Source organism: Mercenaria mercenaria, unplaced genomic scaffold (assembly GCF_021730395.1).
Source record: "Mercenaria mercenaria strain notata unplaced genomic scaffold, MADL_Memer_1 contig_674, whole genome shotgun sequence".
NCBI lineage: Eukaryota > Metazoa > Mollusca > Bivalvia > Venerida > Veneridae > Mercenaria > Mercenaria mercenaria.
In genome coordinates, this window is record NW_026463564.1 from 23334 (window position 1) to 44128 (window position 20795).

Here is a 20795-nt window from a genome sequence, read left to right on the forward strand (position 1 = left end):
TTCGTTAATCTCTATAAACAAGCTAGATTTAGATCTTACAGTTCGGCACCTAGATATATTCAAACAATTAACAGCACTTATCAAAACAATCCCTTACGGAAGTTGAAATACTTGGTAGTGCTTTTAAGTTTATACACTCAAGTACACTAAACATCTTCAAACAAAAGGACATTTTGAATAGATATAAATTTTCCTTAAAATCAAAACTAGTTACCATTACCTCAGTTGTGAGACTGATTCATATAATTTGAAAACTTGTTATTTTAATAATCTGAACTTACGGCAGTAGGTATTTTAACAACAACTCGTAACCAAATTTTGTTGGTAGAGTTCGATGACCCCAATGTCACGTTTAACGCCATCATCTGGATAATTTACATACTGGGGGTGTTCAAACATACCCAGAAAAATGCTCTTAAATTTTCATTCAGTTCTGTTTGTTGAAATGTTAAATATGACAAATTACTAACCGTAATAACATTTGACGTAGAGAATTTATGAGCCGCACCATGAGAAAACCAACATAGTGCGTTTGCGGCCAGCTAGGATCCGCGCAGTCTGGTCAGGATCCATGCTGTTCACTAACGGTTTCTCAAATTGCAATAGCTTTGAATGCGAACAGCATGGATCCTGACCAGACTGCGCGGATCCATACTGGTAGCAAACGAACTATGTTGGTTTTCTCATGGCGCGGCTCATATATATTCCTTTCTTCAGAAAATGTAGTAAAATCTATAGTATTGATATAACATGTCAGTTTCATACTTGAATAACGGAAACATGAACACTCATCTAAACAGTTGTTTACGGAAGTCCAACCACTTTAAGATCCTTAAACGTTATCCTGACACAACACAAGTTAGAGGTTTGTTGACTTATTCACAATTAACGTACATGTATATGAAAACTTTCTTACACTATTAACTACGATAAGACTAGTTCCTTTCCGAGAATGATATATTGAACTTCTGACACAGCTGGAGAGAACTAAATCGTTTAAGTGTTTTATATATACACAGAAACTACTTGTTATTAAGCCTTTCCACTTAGCTCAAGAGGGAGACCGTAGATCTACGAATCGCTGAGTAGTGATTTACGGATAACGGGTCGTCAGTTCAGCCCTGGGTGACGTTATATTTTCCGAAACGAGTTGAAACCAACGTCGTCCTCCTTTCTCTGACATATGTGGAGCAGTTGACAGTTTCTCAGAAGAGGGCAGCGCTGGTGCAAAATACAGACACACTAGCTAGGTTAACATATCTGAGATACTATTGAAAAACGGCGCTTACCCCTCAACTATTCAAAAAGAAAACAATGCATATATTGATGAATTACTAGTTGCTGTTCTTAATAAACGAATATATATAATAATATATTAACACTTGGTCCAAGCATTGGCTAGGTAAATTCTAACTCCGCAGAATGAAAGGTTGTTCTTAAATCCCATCGGAGCTGAGTTATTTTGATTCTGTCTTCTGGCCTGTTTCGTCGGTCCCTTAAGGATGTTCCCCTTGTTGCTCTGTAGTGTGCAAATAATTGAGTACATTCATTTTAGGTTCTTAAGGATTGCATTTTAGCTCACCTGAGCACAAAGTGCTCACAGTGAGCTATTGTGACCGGTCATTGTCCGGCGTGCGTCGTGAGTCAAAACTTGTCTTGTCAACACTCTACAGGTCACAGTTGTGACTATATCTTTATGAAACTTGGTCTTGAAGTTTGACTTGATAATCTATAGGTCAAGATCGAAACTGGGTCACGTCAGATCAAAAACTAGACCAGTAGTCAATATCAAAAGTAACTCTTGTCAACGCTCTAAAGGCTATCGTTATGCAACTTAGTCAAAATGTTTGTCTTAATGAACTCTAGGTTAAGTTTAAAACTGGATTCTGTAAGGTAAAAATATAGGTCACCATGCCAGATCAAAGGAAAATCTATTATTCTAGAGACCACGATTTAAGTTTTAAACTCATGAGAATTGGTCAGAATATTTGTCTTGATGACCTCTAGATTGAATTTGAAACTGGGTCATGAGGATTAAAAACTAGGTCAACCGGTCAAATCAAAAGAAAAGCTTAATAACATTCCAGAGGCCATGTTTGTGACCATATCCTCATGAAACTTGGTCAAAATGATGATCTTGATGATCTCTACGTCAAGTTTGAATCTGTAGTATTTGGGTTCAAAAACTAGATCAACTGTGAAAATCAAAGAAAACCATTGTGCATGCAATAGGCGCTGCATTTTTCATTTGATGTGCAGAAATTTGATCAGGATGGTTGTCTGCATAAAGTTTCTGAAGAATTTTTATCTGGGTCACATTGGGTCAATAACTAGGTCACCAGGTCAAATCAAAGAATAAGGTTGTTTACATTCTAGATGCAATTTTTTGTCTCTATCTCCATAAAACTTGGTCGGAGTATTTTGTTGTCATGAAGTCTTGGATGATTTCAAATCTGGGTCACTTGGGGTCAAATCAAATAAAAGGCTTGTTTACACTCTTGATGCCACTTTTTTGCTCCAGTCTTCCCAAAACTTTGTCAGATCTTGGACACGTTCCTATCTTGGTTATGTAGGGTAAAGAACTAGTTTACTAGGTCAAATGAAAGAAAATACTTGTTTACACTCAAGAGGTCACATTTTTGGTCCAGTCTTGATGATAAATGTAAGAATATTTGTCTCCGTGAAAAGGTAAAACATGTTTACATTGTTGTAGTGTGTTACTCAGGTGAGCGATCTATGGCAATTTTGGCCTTCTTGTTTTAAATCACAAGAGCATTTCCGTGTTTTACTTTGCATGCCTTCCGTTGCCTTTGCGTAGGTAAGGGTTTCACCTTGCGGGGATTATTTTTATTTACACAGTCATGTGACTTTAGAACATTGTGGGGTGAGCATGAGGTTGGTGCACTATAGACCAGTTTAAGCTCACCGGTGATAGTTCCAAGGCAGTGCCCCACTGTGGTCGTGTGAGCGTCTGCGTTCTTGGTTTGCGTTTTTATGTTCTTGGCTGTGTTTTTAACATAACTTTTCGTATTGGATATACATCTTTTCTAAACAGCTGACATTCGTTGAAAACCTCATCCTGGTCTGACCTTGAGTCAGGACGGCTCATGGCATTGCTATCTCTCCAATATTGTAAAGAAGGCGTCTTAATTAAGTGTTAAGATCTATGTGACAGTTCGAATTCAAAATACAGAAAACACAGCGGAATTCACTTATCAAATATGTATAACTTAATAGTTTGGGACAATTAAAACAAGTACATAATGACTACGATATGATGCAACAAGAATATTAAGTGTATTAACTAGGTCGGTTTCAATTGACAAAAAGTTGTTGGGTTTCCCATGCAGATTGAAAAATTATGCAAGAATTTATTCTAGTGCACAAGTATAAAAATGGTAAATTGGCCGAATATTAAAATGAATTATTTTCATCAACAGTTTTGGAATTAAACCTACATTTTTAAAGAAATAACAACACTTGAAACGATGCAGAGAATACTCAATTATCCAACGATGAATTATAAAACGCTTCTAGTGGTAATATATAACATATTTATAACATATCTAACATTTTATACAAGATCCGGTAGTTTGCGGGCACTATGGTGTGGATACAGTTTTGCATATAACATATCTAACATTTTATATCGGTACTTTGTGGGCTTTATTGCGCGGATGCAATACTGCGTGTGGACAATCGAACAAACGAAAGAATTTCGACCTTGGCCTAGAGATTATCAAGTCAAAAATGTGATAGATATACATTATGCTATTTTTTTCTTCATAAAAACTGGCATATCTCTTTTTCAAATTTACTTATGTTTCTTTTCATTTCATTCCGTGTGCATTTGTATATATGTATGTTCCTATGTAAGTATGTATAGTTTCATTCAGTATCATTTTGTACAGTTCTGATCACATGCGAACGTTTCGCTGATGTTTGTACAGTTCTGATCACAAGCGAACGTTTCGCTGATGTTTGTACAGTTCTGATCACGTGTCTGATCACGTGCGAACGTTTCGCTGATGTTTGTACAGTTCTGATCACGTGCGAATGTTTCACTGATGTTTGTACAGTTCCGATCTGATGTCTGTACAGTTCTGATCACATGCGAACGTTTCGCTGATGTTTGTACAGTTCTGATCACGTGCGAATGTTTCGCTAATGTTTGTAAAGTTCTGATCACGTGCGAACGTTTCGCTGATGTTTGTACAGTTCTGATCACGTGCGAACGTTTCGCTGATGTTTGTACAGTTCTGATCACGTGCGAACGTTTCGCTGATGTTTGTATAGTTCTGATCACGTGCGAACGTTTCGCTGATGTTTGTACAGTTCTGATCACGTGCGAACGTTTCGCTGATGTTTGTACAGTTCTGATCACGTCCGAACGTTTCGCTGATGTTTGTACAGTTCTGATCACATGCGAACGTTTCGCTGATGTTTGTACAGTTCTGATCACGTGCGAACGTTTCGCTGATGTTTGTACAGTTCTGATCACGTGCGAACGTTTTGTACAGTTCTGAATACGTGCGAACGTTTCGCTGATGTTTATACAGTTCTGATCACGTGCGAACGTTTCGCTGATGTTTGTACAGTTCTGATCACGTGCAACGTTTCGCTGATGTTTGTACAGTTCTGATCACGTGCGAACGTTTCGTTGATGTTTGTACAGTTCTGATCACGTGCGAACGTTTCGCTGATGTTTGTACAATTCTGATCACATGCGAACGTTTCGCTGATGTTTGTACAGTTCTGATCACGTGCGAACGTTTCGCTGATGTTTGTACAGTTCTGATCACGTGCGAACGTTTCACTGAAGTTTGTACAGTTCTGATCACGTGCGAACGTTTCGCTGATGTTTGTACAGTTCTGATCACATGCGAACGTTTCGCTGATGTTGGTTTAACTCTCTACTTAATCAGTTTGTGAATGTTAAAGTATTATTTTTATTGCAATCAGATGCCTTGTAACACAAAATAGAAAATATCATTCAATCAAATTATGATATCTGGCAAAATATATATTCAATTACATTTTAGAAACATTCCACATACAGGACTCAGAATAAATTATATAAAGGGAGGAAATTGTTGTAAAAGGCAGAATAATTAATACTTATCCTACATATCGTATATTGTATCACTGTGATTATACGTACTGATGTTAAAATAACGTCTACACTAAATGTATAGTAATTATCGAATTGTTTTTAAATCAACTCATCATTCTAAGAAAGGAAGTAAAGATAGTTAATTCAGATCGCAAGGAAGAATATATCTATTTAAAATGTCATTTTCGCTGAAAATATAGATTGTTCTCAAGGCTATAACTACAAAACACTTAATGTTGTTGAATACAATGGGAGGAGAACTTCCGTAAGGGATTGTTTCAATAAGTGTTGTCAATTGTTTAGATATATATAAGTACCGATTTGTAAGATCGAATTCGAGATTGTTTTGGATTTAAACGAATGATTTGAAAATGTTTAAACTAAAACCTTGTCACTTCGATTCCTTAAAAAGCTTGAAATGCAGTTGAAAACATTTTAGAAGTACCATACTTGTTTACAATTAAGTTTAACAATCGTTCATTACGTATCCTGTTCTGATATCATAATTTAACATTAGTTAATGGTTTGGCTATAAAGTCAAATAGCGTTGCGTTAGTTTATTATAGTATTTTTTGTGTAAGTTATGTATTCTGTTATAGAAAGACAATACGATAAATCTGTTTAATGAGCTTCCAGATCGGGGAGTTATGTTTTCAATAAAGGAAATTTTGAAATAAAGTAATTTCAATGCTGAAATTTAACCATATTTCTCAAGTTTACTTTGGTGAATCTAATTTATTGATACTATGTTTATTTTTATGCACCGGGTCTATTAAAAACAGCAAGTAAAAAAAAATTGAGTTTACTTCCCGAAACGGGAATTTAGAATCTAGTTCTCCGTTCAGGAAGAAGGGGAAACCCCAATGAAAATAATAAATAACAGGGAGATCGAGTGAGGGCTAATTGTAATTTCAATGTCTAGGACCTCTGGGATGATTGGGTTGATAAATCTCTTTGTAACTAATTATGTCTCCACCCCCCCCCCTCCCACCCCGCTGGGGGAGACATATTGTTTTTGCCCTGTCCGTCCGTCCGTCCGTACGTCACAATTCATTTCCGAGCAATAACTGGAGAGCCATTTGACCTAGAACCTTCAAAATTCATAGGGTGGCAGGGCTTATAGAGGAGACGACCCCTATTGTTTTTGGGGTCACTCCGTCAAAGGTCAAGGTCACAGGGGCCTGAACATGGAAAACCATTTCCGATCAATAACTTGAGAACCACTTGACCCAGAATGTTGAAACTTTATAGGATGATTGGACATGCAGAGTAGATGACTCCTTTTGATTTTGGGTTATTCTGTTGAAGGTCAAGGTCACCGGGGCCTGAACATGGAAAACCATTTCCGATCAATAACTTGAGAACCATTTGACCCAGAATGTCGAAACTTCGTAGGATGATTGGTCATTCAGAGGAGATGACCCCTATTGATTTTTGGGTCAGTCTATTAAAGGTCAAGGTCGCAGGGGCTTGAACATTGAAAACCATTTCCGATCAATAATCTGAGAGCCACTTAACCCAGAATGTTGAAACTTCATAGGATGATTGATCATGCAGAGTAGATGACCCTTATTGATTTTGGGATCACTCTGTTGAAGGTCAAGGTCACAGGGGCCTGAACATGGTAAACCATTTTCGATCAATAACTTGAGAACCACTTGATTCAGAATGTTGAAACTTCATAGGATGATTGGGAATGCATAGTAAATGACCCCAATTGATTTTGGGGTCACCCTATTAAAGGTCAAGGTCACAGGGGCCTGAACATGGAAAAACATTTCCGGTCAGTAACTTGAGAACTACTTGACCCAGAATTTTGAAACTTCATAGGATGATTGGACATGCAGAGTAGATGACCCTTACTGAATTTGGGGTCACCCAATCATAGGTCAAGGTCACAGGGACTTAAACATGGAAAACAGTTTCCAATTTATAACTTGAGAACCACTTAGCCCAGAATGCTGAACCCTTGTGGAATGGTTAGACATGCCAAATATATGATTCCTATTGCATCCAGCCACCAGTGTTGCCTACACTTTTGCTCCTGTCCCCTATTGACCTCCTGCCTATACGACTATGCATTTGGGGTAGACATGCGCTTTTCTACAAAAGCATCTAGGTTTTGGAACAGTTTTATTGATTTAATCAAATTTGATCAATATTAAACAGATCTGATATTGAACATTGTTCATAAAATGTAACAATGTAACAATTTCCCTCCCCTCATTTTCTTTCGTATAGACGGAAAGTATCGTGTGCAAACATCTTAATAAATATGTTATTTAATTCATAAAAGACATTCCCTAGGATTTTTTCTCTACGATGCAGATATTGTTTAAGACATGCATATATCCCCTCTAATATATATTCTATCAATTTCAGCGATCATTAGGGCACAATATCTGTATTAAGGTATGAACGGAATAAGTGCACGACCAGTTCGAAATTTGATCCAAGAGGTGAAGCAATCCATTTATTAATTCCATGACAAATTATACTTATTAGTAAAATTTCTTCAATTTGCATTATAACATACTTGATACAATCCATAATAAATTGATTCCATGATAGCCAGTCATACATTTCTTTCCACTCCAAAGTTGACATCTCATGGAAACTTATTTTCTTGAGCACGTACTGGTGTTTCCGGTGATTTTACCCATGCCGGAAATAGAGATTAACATGTTACTGTCTTTTGAGAAAGGGTTTCTCAGACTCGGCTAGATATTAAGATATGGTCCTGGAAGGAACGAGGCTTGCCAACAACTCAAAATACCATGAAATTGAAATATTTTGCTAGAATTCAAATTTTGTTTGATCTGAATTAGGTAAACTGACGAATTGCAGACCTTTTTATTCAAGTGAATGATAGGTATAGCGACATGCCGTCAGAATGCTTGTGAGTCGCCGAAACGACGATATCGTATGTTCCACATTGTTTGGCAAATGGACATATAGCAGACTTTATACCTTCTAATAAGTACTGTTTTGATAGTTGAAAAAAACGTTTCAAGGTTATATCATGGGTCTTGTACGGCGGGGATATTAAAGAACACCTGAGAATGTCAGAATTGTTTTCAGGGTTGTATCAGGGGTCTTAGGGTGGGGAGGGGGTGCCCAATCAATGATACCGCCACCTGTGGGTGAGAATGGGTATCCGTCTAGCAACTGAACTTCGGATAAAATTTCACTTGGCAACAAATTGAAATTATTCTTTCGTGCGAGCAGAAGAGAGATGTCGGTTACAAAACACAAGGTTAGAATATTTTCCGCATATTTATATTTTGGGATTTTAAAGACTTACTTCAGTGTCGTATGAGGGCGTAATAATTTTTAAATGCAAAATGGACACAATCTGATGTCCTTGGATTTAATCATAGGTTTAAACAGTGCAAAATGTTCTCAAATCACTGGCCTGAGAAAGCCTGCTTTTCTCAGACAGGCTTTATCAGGCAATTGTTATAGTAATGGCATGATAAAAACCCATCTGCCTCCCCTCCTCCCCCCCGCCCCCTGCTAAATGACTGTCGTGCTGTTAACGACAACTAGTGATTCATGGACTTGTGATATATTGTTTATGTAAAATACGAAAAAAGTGGATACCTTGATAGTTTCTCTCCGTTCCTTATAATATATATTTCGATATAAAGTCCGTTAGTTTACAGTAAGAACATAAATTTACGCTACAAATGATAAAACTAAAGCTCGTTTGAACACAGACACTTGGGGTTCAAATGGGTCGGGCCACAAGTTCTTACAACATCAGTACACGGCCCTTCCCAGTAAAATAACATAATGTAACTAGGCGGGGAAAATTTGAGAAGTTGTGTTGTTTTTGCTTACGGACGTTAATTTCCCGCGCTTTGTGATCATTCTCTACTATAAGAAAGAGTACTACGTAAGTATTTCTACCTGTTATTTGTACAATACGGTATGCAAGAAAAATAACCTGCCAGAATAAAAAGCTGACATGAATACGATATGCAAGAAAAAATATCAGTCATGTGTTTATGAATCGGATAGAAATATCCGTCCCTCGGCCACCAGCGCGGTAATAAGGCTTGCCCAGGTGCCCTCGGGATGGATATTTCTACCCGATTCGTAAACACATGACAGATATTATCAATCCCGCCACAGCGTCATCTATTTTATACCCTTAGCATATTGGTTTATGATAATTTAAAATCATAATAAGTTTTGGAATCAATAATTCATAGCAATAAAGCATAAGATAGAAGATAGATAAAATACATAATTGACTGATGGTATCTCTGTTCACTGTTTACACTTCCTATTGATTGATTTTAGAGAGTTATACTTCCGACCTAAGGTTGATATCTATGTCAAACGTTTTTTTTGCTTCCATCTTTCTACTTCCAGTCTTGAGCTTTAGCTGTCGGGTATTGTATTACTTAACATACTAAACAGACAAGCTCGTTGATATTTTAGAATCTCGTTTTTTTTCTCAACAGATCTGAACCAACAACTGAGTTATAATATGAAATAAAGATAATAAGGATTGTGAACATGGCTACAGCAGCGCCAACAGACAACCGAGTGTATCTTTACCGTTTACTAACGCTTAACATAGATTACGGAACTGCACTCGTTAGGAATTTAATAGACGATAAATGCTTAAATACTCCACTAAAAACCCTTCTGGCTCGCGAGAGAAGAGCTATAAACAACCTGAGGGTAAACAGAAAAATAACGAAGGTCCAGTTTGATTTGTTGTATCCACAAAGTGGCGATCCTACAACCACGGATTTCGATCTTACCCTTGCTATATGCTTGCTGAGGAGCCTGAAACATTTTGGTTTAAACCCTAGGTATACCTGGAATGTTACCCCTCAGCCAGGAGATATTTCACTTGAAGCAGATTTATGCCGCTTGCGGATGTATCGCAATGAAGTAAGTTGAGTATTGGTGTCTTATAACTACGCTTGTATTATTCGAAGTAATTACAAAAATGTACACTAATGTACGTTGTACATAATAAAACATACCGCGTCGGTTACGCGCAAAATGGTTCTGTAAAATAGTAGATGACATGCCATGGTTTAATGGCCACACTATAAACAATTAAAATATTACTATACTTACATATCTTTATTTCTTTCAGTTTGCGCATATATCGTCAACAGTCGGAATTCAAGAGTCTGATTTTGTTGCTAAATGGGCCATCATCGAAGGGGTATGTTCTTCTTTGTGTAAAATATACTGTTTAAAACTTTCCATCTTATAACTAACTGGCGGCTTGCCAACCGACCACATCAGAACGGATCACTGTGAGGCTCAAAACTTCAACAACCCTATATTGTGCTAAAACATAATCAAGAAAAGCGACCTTCATTTTCCTTAACTACTAGGAAATTCGAAAACCTGTTAGTTAGTATTTTGGAAGACTTAAGTAAAATCAGTTTAGAAACAAAATACTAATATAGCCCATGACAGTCAACATTTATAACAAGATTTTAAAATTCGAAAAACCCCTAATTTGTATTCATGTAAAAATAAATTGCGAAAAATCTCCCTTCACAAAAAAATAATCCAAAAAAAAATTTAAAAATAAATAAATAAATAAAAATTCAGACCTATCTACCATAATTTTTTGAGCATGTTACCGGAAAAAAGAATTTCTTTTTAGGCCTAACATGAACTTTTCATTCGTGATGACCAGATGCATTACTGATATTTAAAATATGACAAACATGTTGTGTTTTGTGAATGCATATGTGATGCGGTTGATAGAAAATATTCATTGAAGAGATGCAATAAATGTTTTAGAGACTATATAGTGTGTAGACAAACTACATATAATTATGAATTTGTTTCAACAGAATAACAAATACCGATTTTATGGCAATTTTATGAGAATTCTTTAAATTTTAACGCAACAAGCCATAAACGAAAACGTTGCAGGCTCGGTTTGATTGAACCTGTTCATGGACGGTAGTGGAAGTGCACGCTACCGTCCGCGGACTCTAGCCCAAGGTTGAACAAAACTCAGCATTTACACTTGTTATATGTACCATAATGTTTAGAGACATCCACAGATGTATAAAACATTACGCCAACAAACAAAAAATAAGTCACTAATAATAATTTTCTGTTTCTTATCAGCTATTTATTTGATGTTGCAAACATTCAAAATAGACGTAGAATAAAATGACATTTCAATATTGGAGTTTAACACATCTGAGAATTTCGCAGTAAAATATTTTTGATATTTTTCACTGTTAAGAAACCATGAAATAAATAAACTTAGTCAAAACAGGAACTGAATTGAAATTTTGCTTGTTCTACATGTAAGGTCAAAATGTATTTCACTCATGAATATCAAATAATACATTTCGACTTGCAGCTGTAGCTATACAATTGTATATTCTTACACCGAAACAAACAAATATCGTCTGAGACATCAGGAGTGATCGTGTTTGTATACAAATCCGTTGTATTTTCTATTTTTAGAACTGATAAGACAAAGGTAGGGTAAGCAGACACCGAGCGTCCATGCTTTTCTTTTGTAAACAGTGATGTTTTTCTAACGGCTTAAACTTTCATAAAACAAAAATGATATCAATAATTTTTTTATCAATGGAAAGGATATAAAACAAGCAATTTATTGATTACTTTTAATTATTTTTTCGAAATAAAATATATTACTTATGAACGCTTAGCCTAAAAGTTCGGAGCATCGTTACGCCGCTATCAAAATCATATGTCATTTAAAATGGTTATTCATTTAAAAAAAAATATTTAAATAAGAAAATTCGAAAATCGTAAGCATTTCAAAACTCTTTGAATTTCCAAAATCCCGAAATTAACGAAAAATATATTGAAAATTAAAAATTCCGATCCAATACACAAACGATGTAAAAACATACGGCGATCTCTCCTTCTAGTAAATGAAAGTTAACAATCGTACCACTAACAGCAGAGCTATTTTCAGCAATTAATAGACGGTTGTCAGCATACATGACTTGAATTATTTATATTTTAATGAAATATATAAAGATGATTTAATCGAGTCAGATACCTTTCTAAATACCAGATGCTCTGTGAGTGCATGAATTTATATAACTGAATATGAATTGTGATAGTAATACTACGTATATCCGTAGGACTGCGGACACATTTTATGCAATCTCACCGATCATACATATATTCATATAAAGATATACAGACATAAAAAATCTGACACGTTAAAAAGTTCAAAATAATGGCTTAAAACCAGCTTGAAATGTTCGGATTACTTGGTCAAATATCGCTAAAACAAGCTTACAGATTCATACATTTTTTCACTATATTATAGGCCATATCTTTTTTTACGACTATGAGAAGTGTCATCAAAATCTACACAGCAGTAAAATTTCTATTCGAGAAAATGTTATAGACTCCCATTATGAACACTTGAGAGATGAAGAATCACCAAAAGATATGTTTACACAGGAAAATATATTTGTAATACGATAAAAAATGTTTTATTGTCTTTGCATATGATATCCAAAGTAAATGCCCATCAGTACTATCACCTTGACACTAACGTATCTTATTTTGAATATACTGGCATAATGCGCCCATTAGATTCTTTCCTCTTTGAGGCTTTAGTTTTAGAAGATTTTACAGTTTTATTGAACTACATTATACCTGACCTTTTCGCCAATTGCAATTTGGATTGATAAAAGACATATGTTAACGCAACGAAAGAAAACGACAAAAATGTATAATTTATTAATATTACACGATATCCTATCTTTAGAACTATAATTATATTAATAAAATTGAACATGGCTAATATTTGATTCTGCAGGCTCTGCACAGACTGAACAGCTTAGTACAAAATCCTGTTCAGAACCTACAACAAATTATTGATGATTGCAAAACTGGTCCTCTTGATCCTGAAGCAGAAAAAGAAATAGAAAAGCAAATAGAGACGATGCAAAAAATGGAGGAAAAATTAGAAATTGAAGTGCAAAATATAAAAAATGATGTTGCCGACGTAACGAAAAATGTTAACATTGTATCTAAAGATGTTCACAAACTAAATGAAGATGTTCAAGCAACCCACAAAAGAATGGATGAGCTGGAAAAGCAAAAGGAGTCAGAAGGTAAATTGTTCTATTTATTCTTTGTTGTAACTTTAAGGGTCAGAGAGTCAACATTAGATTTACTTTAGAAAATTGCAACGATAGTGTAATACGTTTTGCTTACATCGTGCCCACAAGAATTGTTTGAAGGAGAGATGGCGATGGGGGAGAGAGAGGTAAGAAACGCCAATAACAATCGAGACGTAACACAAAATACGAGACCGACAAGATGAACGGTCATATATATATATAGGAGTTGTAGGGCTTAAAACCGTTAAGGACGTGTCAACCTCGGAATTATCTTTTTTGCAACAAGTGACACCAGACAGTGTAAAAAAATAATTCCCCACTATGAATGGCTCTTACATTAGTAAATGAATTATGTAAAAAGATCCTTTGGAAGAAAATAATGCAACCAAGAAGAACAAAAGCACACTCGGTTTGATTGAGTCTGTTCATGAGAGTTAATGAAATGTGCAAAACCTCTCACGCCCTCTAGCACCGGCTTAAGCGGAACTCTGTTACACATAATTATGTTGAATGGACTCCATGATTCCAAAGGACCAGAAAATATAACAACACTGAATCCAAGTACGGGGAGACTTTTTACAGCCGCCATAGGGTACTTAAAGATTGCTTTTGTGATATTTAATAAACTCTGTAAAAAGAAAACATTCTGGATCATATAAAGTGAAGTATAGAAATAGGGTCAATCTAAAGTATAATTACAGCAATGTACTCAACAACTTGTCTGAAGTTAGACCACCAAGAACCTTACTTTTAAAGTCACGACTAAATAAACTGCAAGACGCAATTTTATTTCCTCCGTCCGTTTTTGTAGTATCTTGAAACAATTGTCTACAGGGTTAACAAGGGAAGTAAGATGTTTTTGTATAACTTACTAACGGTAGCTATTTATCTAACTTATGCGGGTTTTAGTGGACACTTGTAAATTTTCAATTTTGTTCAGGTAGTTTAAGAGAAGAACCGTGTTAAGTTTTAACGAGGCAAATAAAGGCATTTCACATGTACTTATTTAAGGCCATAAATTTAGTGAAACTAATGAAGTGTTGGCCATTTTGGAAGCATTCCAAGAATATGACTTTGATTATAATTCAATCTGAAAATATTTGGTAAAGAATGCTGTTAGGTTAATGTAGAATTAATAATGCACATTATTATACAAACACTCTCACAGTATGAAAGAAATGACATCTCCCCTATCTGAACAAGAAACACGTGTTTGTGATGAAATATCCTCTGTTAATTTTCAAGAAATGATAAGCGCACCAACTTCCACGCTTCCAGACATTTGTCCTAGTCTCGTTTCCCATCAATTTAACCGCACAGAGACTGCTCAAATTTATATCTGCAACAACCAACATCAAATGGATGTTTGTAACAATCCAGGGCATGAAGGTGTATTACAAGTCATATAATTTATTCTAAATGAAGTTTTGTTATGCTGATTTCGGTCTGTCTGCCGGTCCGTAGACTAATATACCATTTTCGGATGTTAACTCAACAACGCTTAGAGCTTGCTGACCAGCCGATGACCCCTGTGTATTTTGAGGTCAGTAGGTCAAAGGTCAAGGTCACAGTGATCCAGAACAGTTAAACGGTTTCCGGGTGAGAACTCAATATTGCTTAGGCCTAGGATCATGAAAGTTGATAAGGTTGTTGGCCATGATCAGCAAATGGACCCTATTGATTTTTAGATCAGTAGGTGAAATGTCAAGGTCAAAGTGACCCGGAACAGTTAAAAAGTTCCCAACTGATGACTCAAGAACGCTTCAGTCTAGGATCATACAACTTAATAAGCAGGTTGGTCATGAGCAGGAAATGACCCCTATTGATTTTGACGTCAGTAGGTCAAAGGTCACGGTCACATTGACCCGGAACACTTGAACACTTTCTGGATTATAACTTAAGAGTGCCCAAAGATAACGAAATATGGTAGGAAGATTGATCATGAGCAGCAGATGACTCCTACTGAATTTATGGTCAGTACTTGTCAAGGTCACAATGACCCGGAACAGTTAAACTATTTTTAGATGATAACTTCAAAAATCTTAGGCCTAGGATCACAAATGTTAATAGGGAGGTTGATGATGTCCAGCAGATGATCCCTATTGAATCTGAGGTCAGTAGGTCAAAGGTCAAGGTCGCAGTGACAGGGAACAGTTAAACAGTTTCCGGACGATAATTTGTAAACACGTGAACCCAGGATCACGAAACTTAATACAGAGCTTGATGATAATAAGCAAATGAACCCCATCAATTTTGAAGTCAATAGGTCGAAGGTCCAGGTCACAGTGACCGGGAACAGTTAAAGCAGTTTCCGAACTCTAACTTGAGAACAGCTAGGCCTAGGATCAGGAACCTTTAGAGAGAGTTTGATTATGACCTGCAGATGACCCCTGTTGATTTTGAGGTCATTAGGTCAAAGGTCAAAGTCACATTGACTCAGAAAAGTAGAACTTTTTTTTCAAATAACTAGATGTTTTGGCCTAAGATTATATTTGATACATAGGTTACTTACGACCGGTAAATACGATGTTCTACGATCTCTTGTTTACATTGTAAATGGATTTTTCCATTGATACCCACTTCCAAAATTATAACTATATTTCAAAAACTGAATTGAGAATATGTCAAGTTAACTGAAAGCGAGCACGACAAGGTGCAGAAAAGGTTTGTACAAGATATGTTGTTTTTATGAGATTATTTTCCTATAAAAGCCTCATTAAATCACATAGGGTGTAAACAGATTTTAGTTTCAAGGTAACAGTAACCTTGGCCTTTAACATAAAGACTCACAAGCAGTCATCTTATGACAGAAGCCAAAAACATTTTGTAGTTTTTAGAGGAGAAATTACTTTCAGTATCAGTCACTACTTTTGTTTGTTGTTAGTATTTTTTCTTTCGTTGAATTTAGACTTACATTTAGATGGCAAATTTGTCAGTCTCTATGACATTGACCTTCATATAAAAATGGTGTTATCTCCTGATGACAGGCAGTCATCATATGAAGTTTATCTTTTATGAGACTGAGAATTCTTTAGTTAATGATAATAGAATAACAATTGCACTGGCTAAATTAGCATAATATTACTGCATGCATTTAATGCTACCGCTATCAGACAATAATTCTGTCTTGTTTTCTGTTTTGTGGATTCTGCAATTAATAATAATGGAATATTTGATTAAAACTATGATTATTGCATTAGAAACTACAGACACAGTATATGATTTACCTAAATACTGGACCTGTGGAAACGGCTATTCTTGTGTGTTTCAGTAACAAAATAAAATTGATGAATGGTCTTCCTTTTTCAACACACTCGTTAACCTGAAATGAAGGATATTAAGAGAGTTATATCAAATTCAATCGTATTTTCTTTCTGATTCATACGAGGTGCCTAAAGTGAACCACAACATAAACATAATTAAGCTTATTTATATTGTAGCACCTAACTGCTATGCTTACTCATATCAAAGGGGTGATTTCTAGTGGTTACTAATATAAAAGGAATGGTTACTGACAAAAATCCTGTGTTTAACTTAATTAAAAGGTGTGATTGTTGACCTAAGACATAATAGGTATTGTAACTGACTAAGGCCTATGGTGTTATGAAAGTGCAGTTACACACCTAAGATCTAAATAAACTAATATAAATGAGTTGTTACTGACATGAAACGTATGTTTACCAATAGACCAGTTGTGCTCACTGATCGAAGTGCTATGGTTACTAAAACACAATGAATGCATACGGAGATAAGATCTATACCAGATTAAGAACTAAAGTTGTGTTTACCGTAACAGAAGGTCAAAAATAAAAGTGCCATTTTGTGGTTAATGATCTAAATGTTATGGTTATTAATATTGAAAGTGTGGTAACTGTCCTATGTGCTTTTGTTACAAATATCAAGGTGTGTTTACTGACCTAAGACCTATGGTTACTTATGTTAAAGCTGTGGTTTTGTTCTGGCATAATATTTATGGATACTAATGTAATAGGTATGGTAACTATCGAAGAAATCACGATTACATTTTGCATATTAAAGGTTTGGTTACTGATATAAGCAATATAGTTTCTATATTTTATGTGTGGTTGCAGTCCTAAGTCCTACAAATTAATATATATTTTGCGGTTACTTGTATTCTTACATAAGACCATGGTTACTAATATAAAACGTGTGGGTACTGACATACGGCATATGTTTTCTAATATATATATTAAATTAACAGACATATTTACTGATCTAAGACCAATGGATAGTATATAAAAAGTATAATTACTGACCTTAGAGATTTATATTAATTAACAAACCATTTGTGGTTATGACAAAAAACCTATTGTATCTAATATATAATGTCTGGTTAAGACGTATAGTCACTAATATTAGATGAATAGTACCAATTCAAAAGCTGTGGTTACTGAACTAAGACCTATGTAAACTAGTTGACCTAAGACTATATGAACTAAGATATAATGAGTTGTTGCTGATATAAGAAATAAAGTTTGTGGTTACTGATAAGCAATCTTTTGTTGCTTATGTTAAATTGATGTGTCATAAGAATGGTCTTCAGTCAATAATATAAAAATTGTGATACGTAATATCTGATTACAAAAATCAAACTGGTCTTTAGCCATCATTAAGATCATTAAGATCTAATGAAAGTTTCTTTTGTCTAAGACGGGATTTATCGTTATTAGTGTAAACTATGGTGGCTGATTTTTGCCAACTTCGCCTTTTTTTGTCGCCAGCGACTATGGGACGGGCTGTATGCTGATGTTGAAATAATGGGTTGTAAGCCGACGTTGAAGTAGGCCGACCCTTTTGAATTTTGTTATGTGTTAAAAATGTATGTACTATTGTGTGTGACTTTGAAACAGAGAGCAATAAAATATGATAAAACTAAACACTTCATAAATGTTAAAGAAGTGAAGAAAGATGTAGCAAAAGAGGTTGGCAAAGTAAAAGAAGATGTTGCCGAAGTGAAGAAAGATGTTGACGTAGTGAAGAAAGATGTTGACGTAGTGAAGAAAGACGTAGCAAAAGAGGCTGGAAAAGTACAAGAAGATGTTGATGCAGTGAAGGAAAATGTTACGTACCATATGAAGGCTGTAAAAGAAAGGATCGCTCAACTAGAATTTGAAAAGAAATTGCAAGGTAAATAGTTATTTTAGTAGTTTTATTTCTAAAACTTTATTTCCCAAGCATCTTGCAAGGTAGATGTATATTTTGAGGGCTTGTTAACGCATTCAAGTCGTCATATCTTATATCGACAAAACATTAATTATAGAACGTTTTCAATTAAAGAAATACAAGTTCTGCTATGAATAGCGTTTAGATTTTTACAGTCGTTGATTAGTTGCACACATATTTATTAATGCAGAAGAGCCTCTTTTTTCACTAGTATTAACGATATCATACGCCGCCTTAAACACTAATGTTAGTGCAATAGTCAGCCCGGTGAAATTGTTTGAGAGTAAACCTAAAATCAGGGTCTTTCTGGTGAATTTTAACGAATTTTTCCTGGCGAACAGAAAAAAAAACATGTATCTTTTGGGCACTAACTTTCGGAAGTTGATCACAGCAAAATGAATTGTAGAAATTATGCAAAATAAGATTTTATGTCGTGTTATTGGTACTGTTTAGTTTCTCAACATGACCATTTCGGCCTGGGTGGTTCCAATACTCCCGCTTTCATAGCCTTGGATATTGTATAATCACCCCTTGGATATGGTGCCTGTTGTTTAATTTTGTCTTTTGACAGTTCCTGTGATATGCAGGCTCCATAACCTCAGATCCCCTTCCTAAATTTCAGTTTGTTTAGTTCTGCCCATTGTTTTCTCGTTTGGGGCAAACGCATTATTTTATCTGGGGATCAAACGCCGCTCTACATGGAATTACACGCCTCAACACGTGTATCATTGAAGGTTCCATGTTCACCGCCGTTTGAATACATCTGCGGATGTCATTAAATTGCTTTTTGTACTTTTAACATGTGTAAATGTTGAATTCTGCTCAACCCGGGGCTAGAGGGTAACATGCATTTCCACTACCGTCCATGAACAGGCTCAATCAAACCGAGCCTGCAACATTTTCGTTTTTGTCGTGTTGAGCGACCTGTGAAGTTTCCACTTTTTTCTATTTTACACTACGATGCTATGGAAATTGGGAAGATTAAGATCATTTAAAATGTTACGTTCACATTGTCTGTTTGTAGGATTTATATGCAGCTTTTATTGAATCGCGTATTGCATTATCAATTGGTTTCAGTAGATTTCAATCCATTTTAGCTGTTTCATAAATAGTGAAATACAATTTTCCCCAGAATCCGGAGATGTTAGTTTTAGCCCGACTAGATACACCATTCCTTGAAGTGTGAAAGTTGTCAATTTCTTACGAAGAGTGCCTACTGATTAGAAACTATAAAGACAGGTTGCCTTAGCAGACCGCCGTGAAATAATTAAAGGTTGTTGAGAAACGGCGTAAACCCAACACAATTAATGGTTATCAATGCGTAAGTGCAAAAACGTATTTATTTTCTGTCTGCACACTTTAAACGTCTAACATTAACTTCACGTCGTCTTAACTGTGCATATTTCGACCAACTTAAAAGTCAGAATAAGCCGGGAATATATATATTTTTTTTGGCGGGTGGGGGCGGGTGGTTACACCCGTTTTCGTAAACATTTTACTTTTCACAAGCACTAAACTCTTTCCCCACAGTGACTTATAACTGGGTCATTGAAAAATATTAGTCACGGATAGAGTGACTGTAGAGTGACTGTACCAGACACCAAACCTATGACCGCCCGATTGAACCAGTGTGTCATTCGGTCCGACATGAGGGGTGGGGGCAATTTTTGACTGGATGAGTTAGACAAGAGACTATTGTCTAAGGGTCAAGGGTATTTGAAGTTTTCAGAACGGGAATTATTCTAAAAAATCTGAATTGCACATAATGGTTAAAAATGTTCATTTAAAAGATGAAAGTTAACATGAATGACTGTATGTTGAAACAATCTGTAGCCCGACCTAATTGTTTTTGTTTTTTTTATTTTCTGCGTTAAAAAGATATGCTTGTATTATAATTGTATAAAAGAAATAGCCATCAAATATTATTTAAAAAAATGAAGTTAGTAATTAATTATCTAAACGCGAAAGCTCGTTATCTCTACCTCCTCCCCCTCCCGTTTTATTTATTTATTTATTTATTCTTTTGATAGTTCCATTTTAAAACAGACTCTGAGCGATCATGTTTCGAGGGACCCGGGTTCTAAATTTTTGCGTAAAAATTTAGAAACGGCACCGATCTTTCATATTTTATACTTCAGTTCATTCAAATTACCCGGTTTTGTTTCAAGCTGAAGTTGAAAATGACAGCGAGTGAGCGGCTTTATCCAGCTATAATACCCACGTTATTCGAATTTGAAAATAAAACACATACTGATAAAAACGGTGGAAGTTTTTATCTGAGTGTAAGATATTGATACGGTCAAATGACAAAATCTTAGCCATAATAATTATTATGTTTACTCTAAATATAAATATACAAAATGTATATATATAACTCG

The 20795-nt window shown here is 35.4% G+C and overlaps 1 protein-coding gene across 2 annotated transcripts; it reads left to right on the forward strand.

The window, feature by feature from the left end:
* The first annotated feature begins 9589 nt into the window (after window positions 1–9589).
* On the forward strand, window positions 9590–18435 carry LOC123534344 (uncharacterized). 2 transcript variants are annotated; one of them, XM_053536021.1, is made up of 4 exons: window positions 9590–10024; window positions 10236–10307; window positions 12927–13224; window positions 18154–18435. In XM_053536021.1, the coding sequence occupies exons 1-4, from the start codon at window positions 9641–9643 to the stop codon at window positions 18387–18389; spliced, it is 990 nt and encodes a 329-aa protein (XP_053391996.1). In that variant the 5' UTR covers window positions 9590–9640; the 3' UTR covers window positions 18390–18435. The 2 variants fall into 2 exon arrangements, with proteins under 2 accessions (XP_053391996.1, XP_053391995.1); XM_053536020.1 differs by having other exon boundaries at window positions 18151–18433.
* Window positions 18436–20795: the final 2360 nt, after the last annotated feature.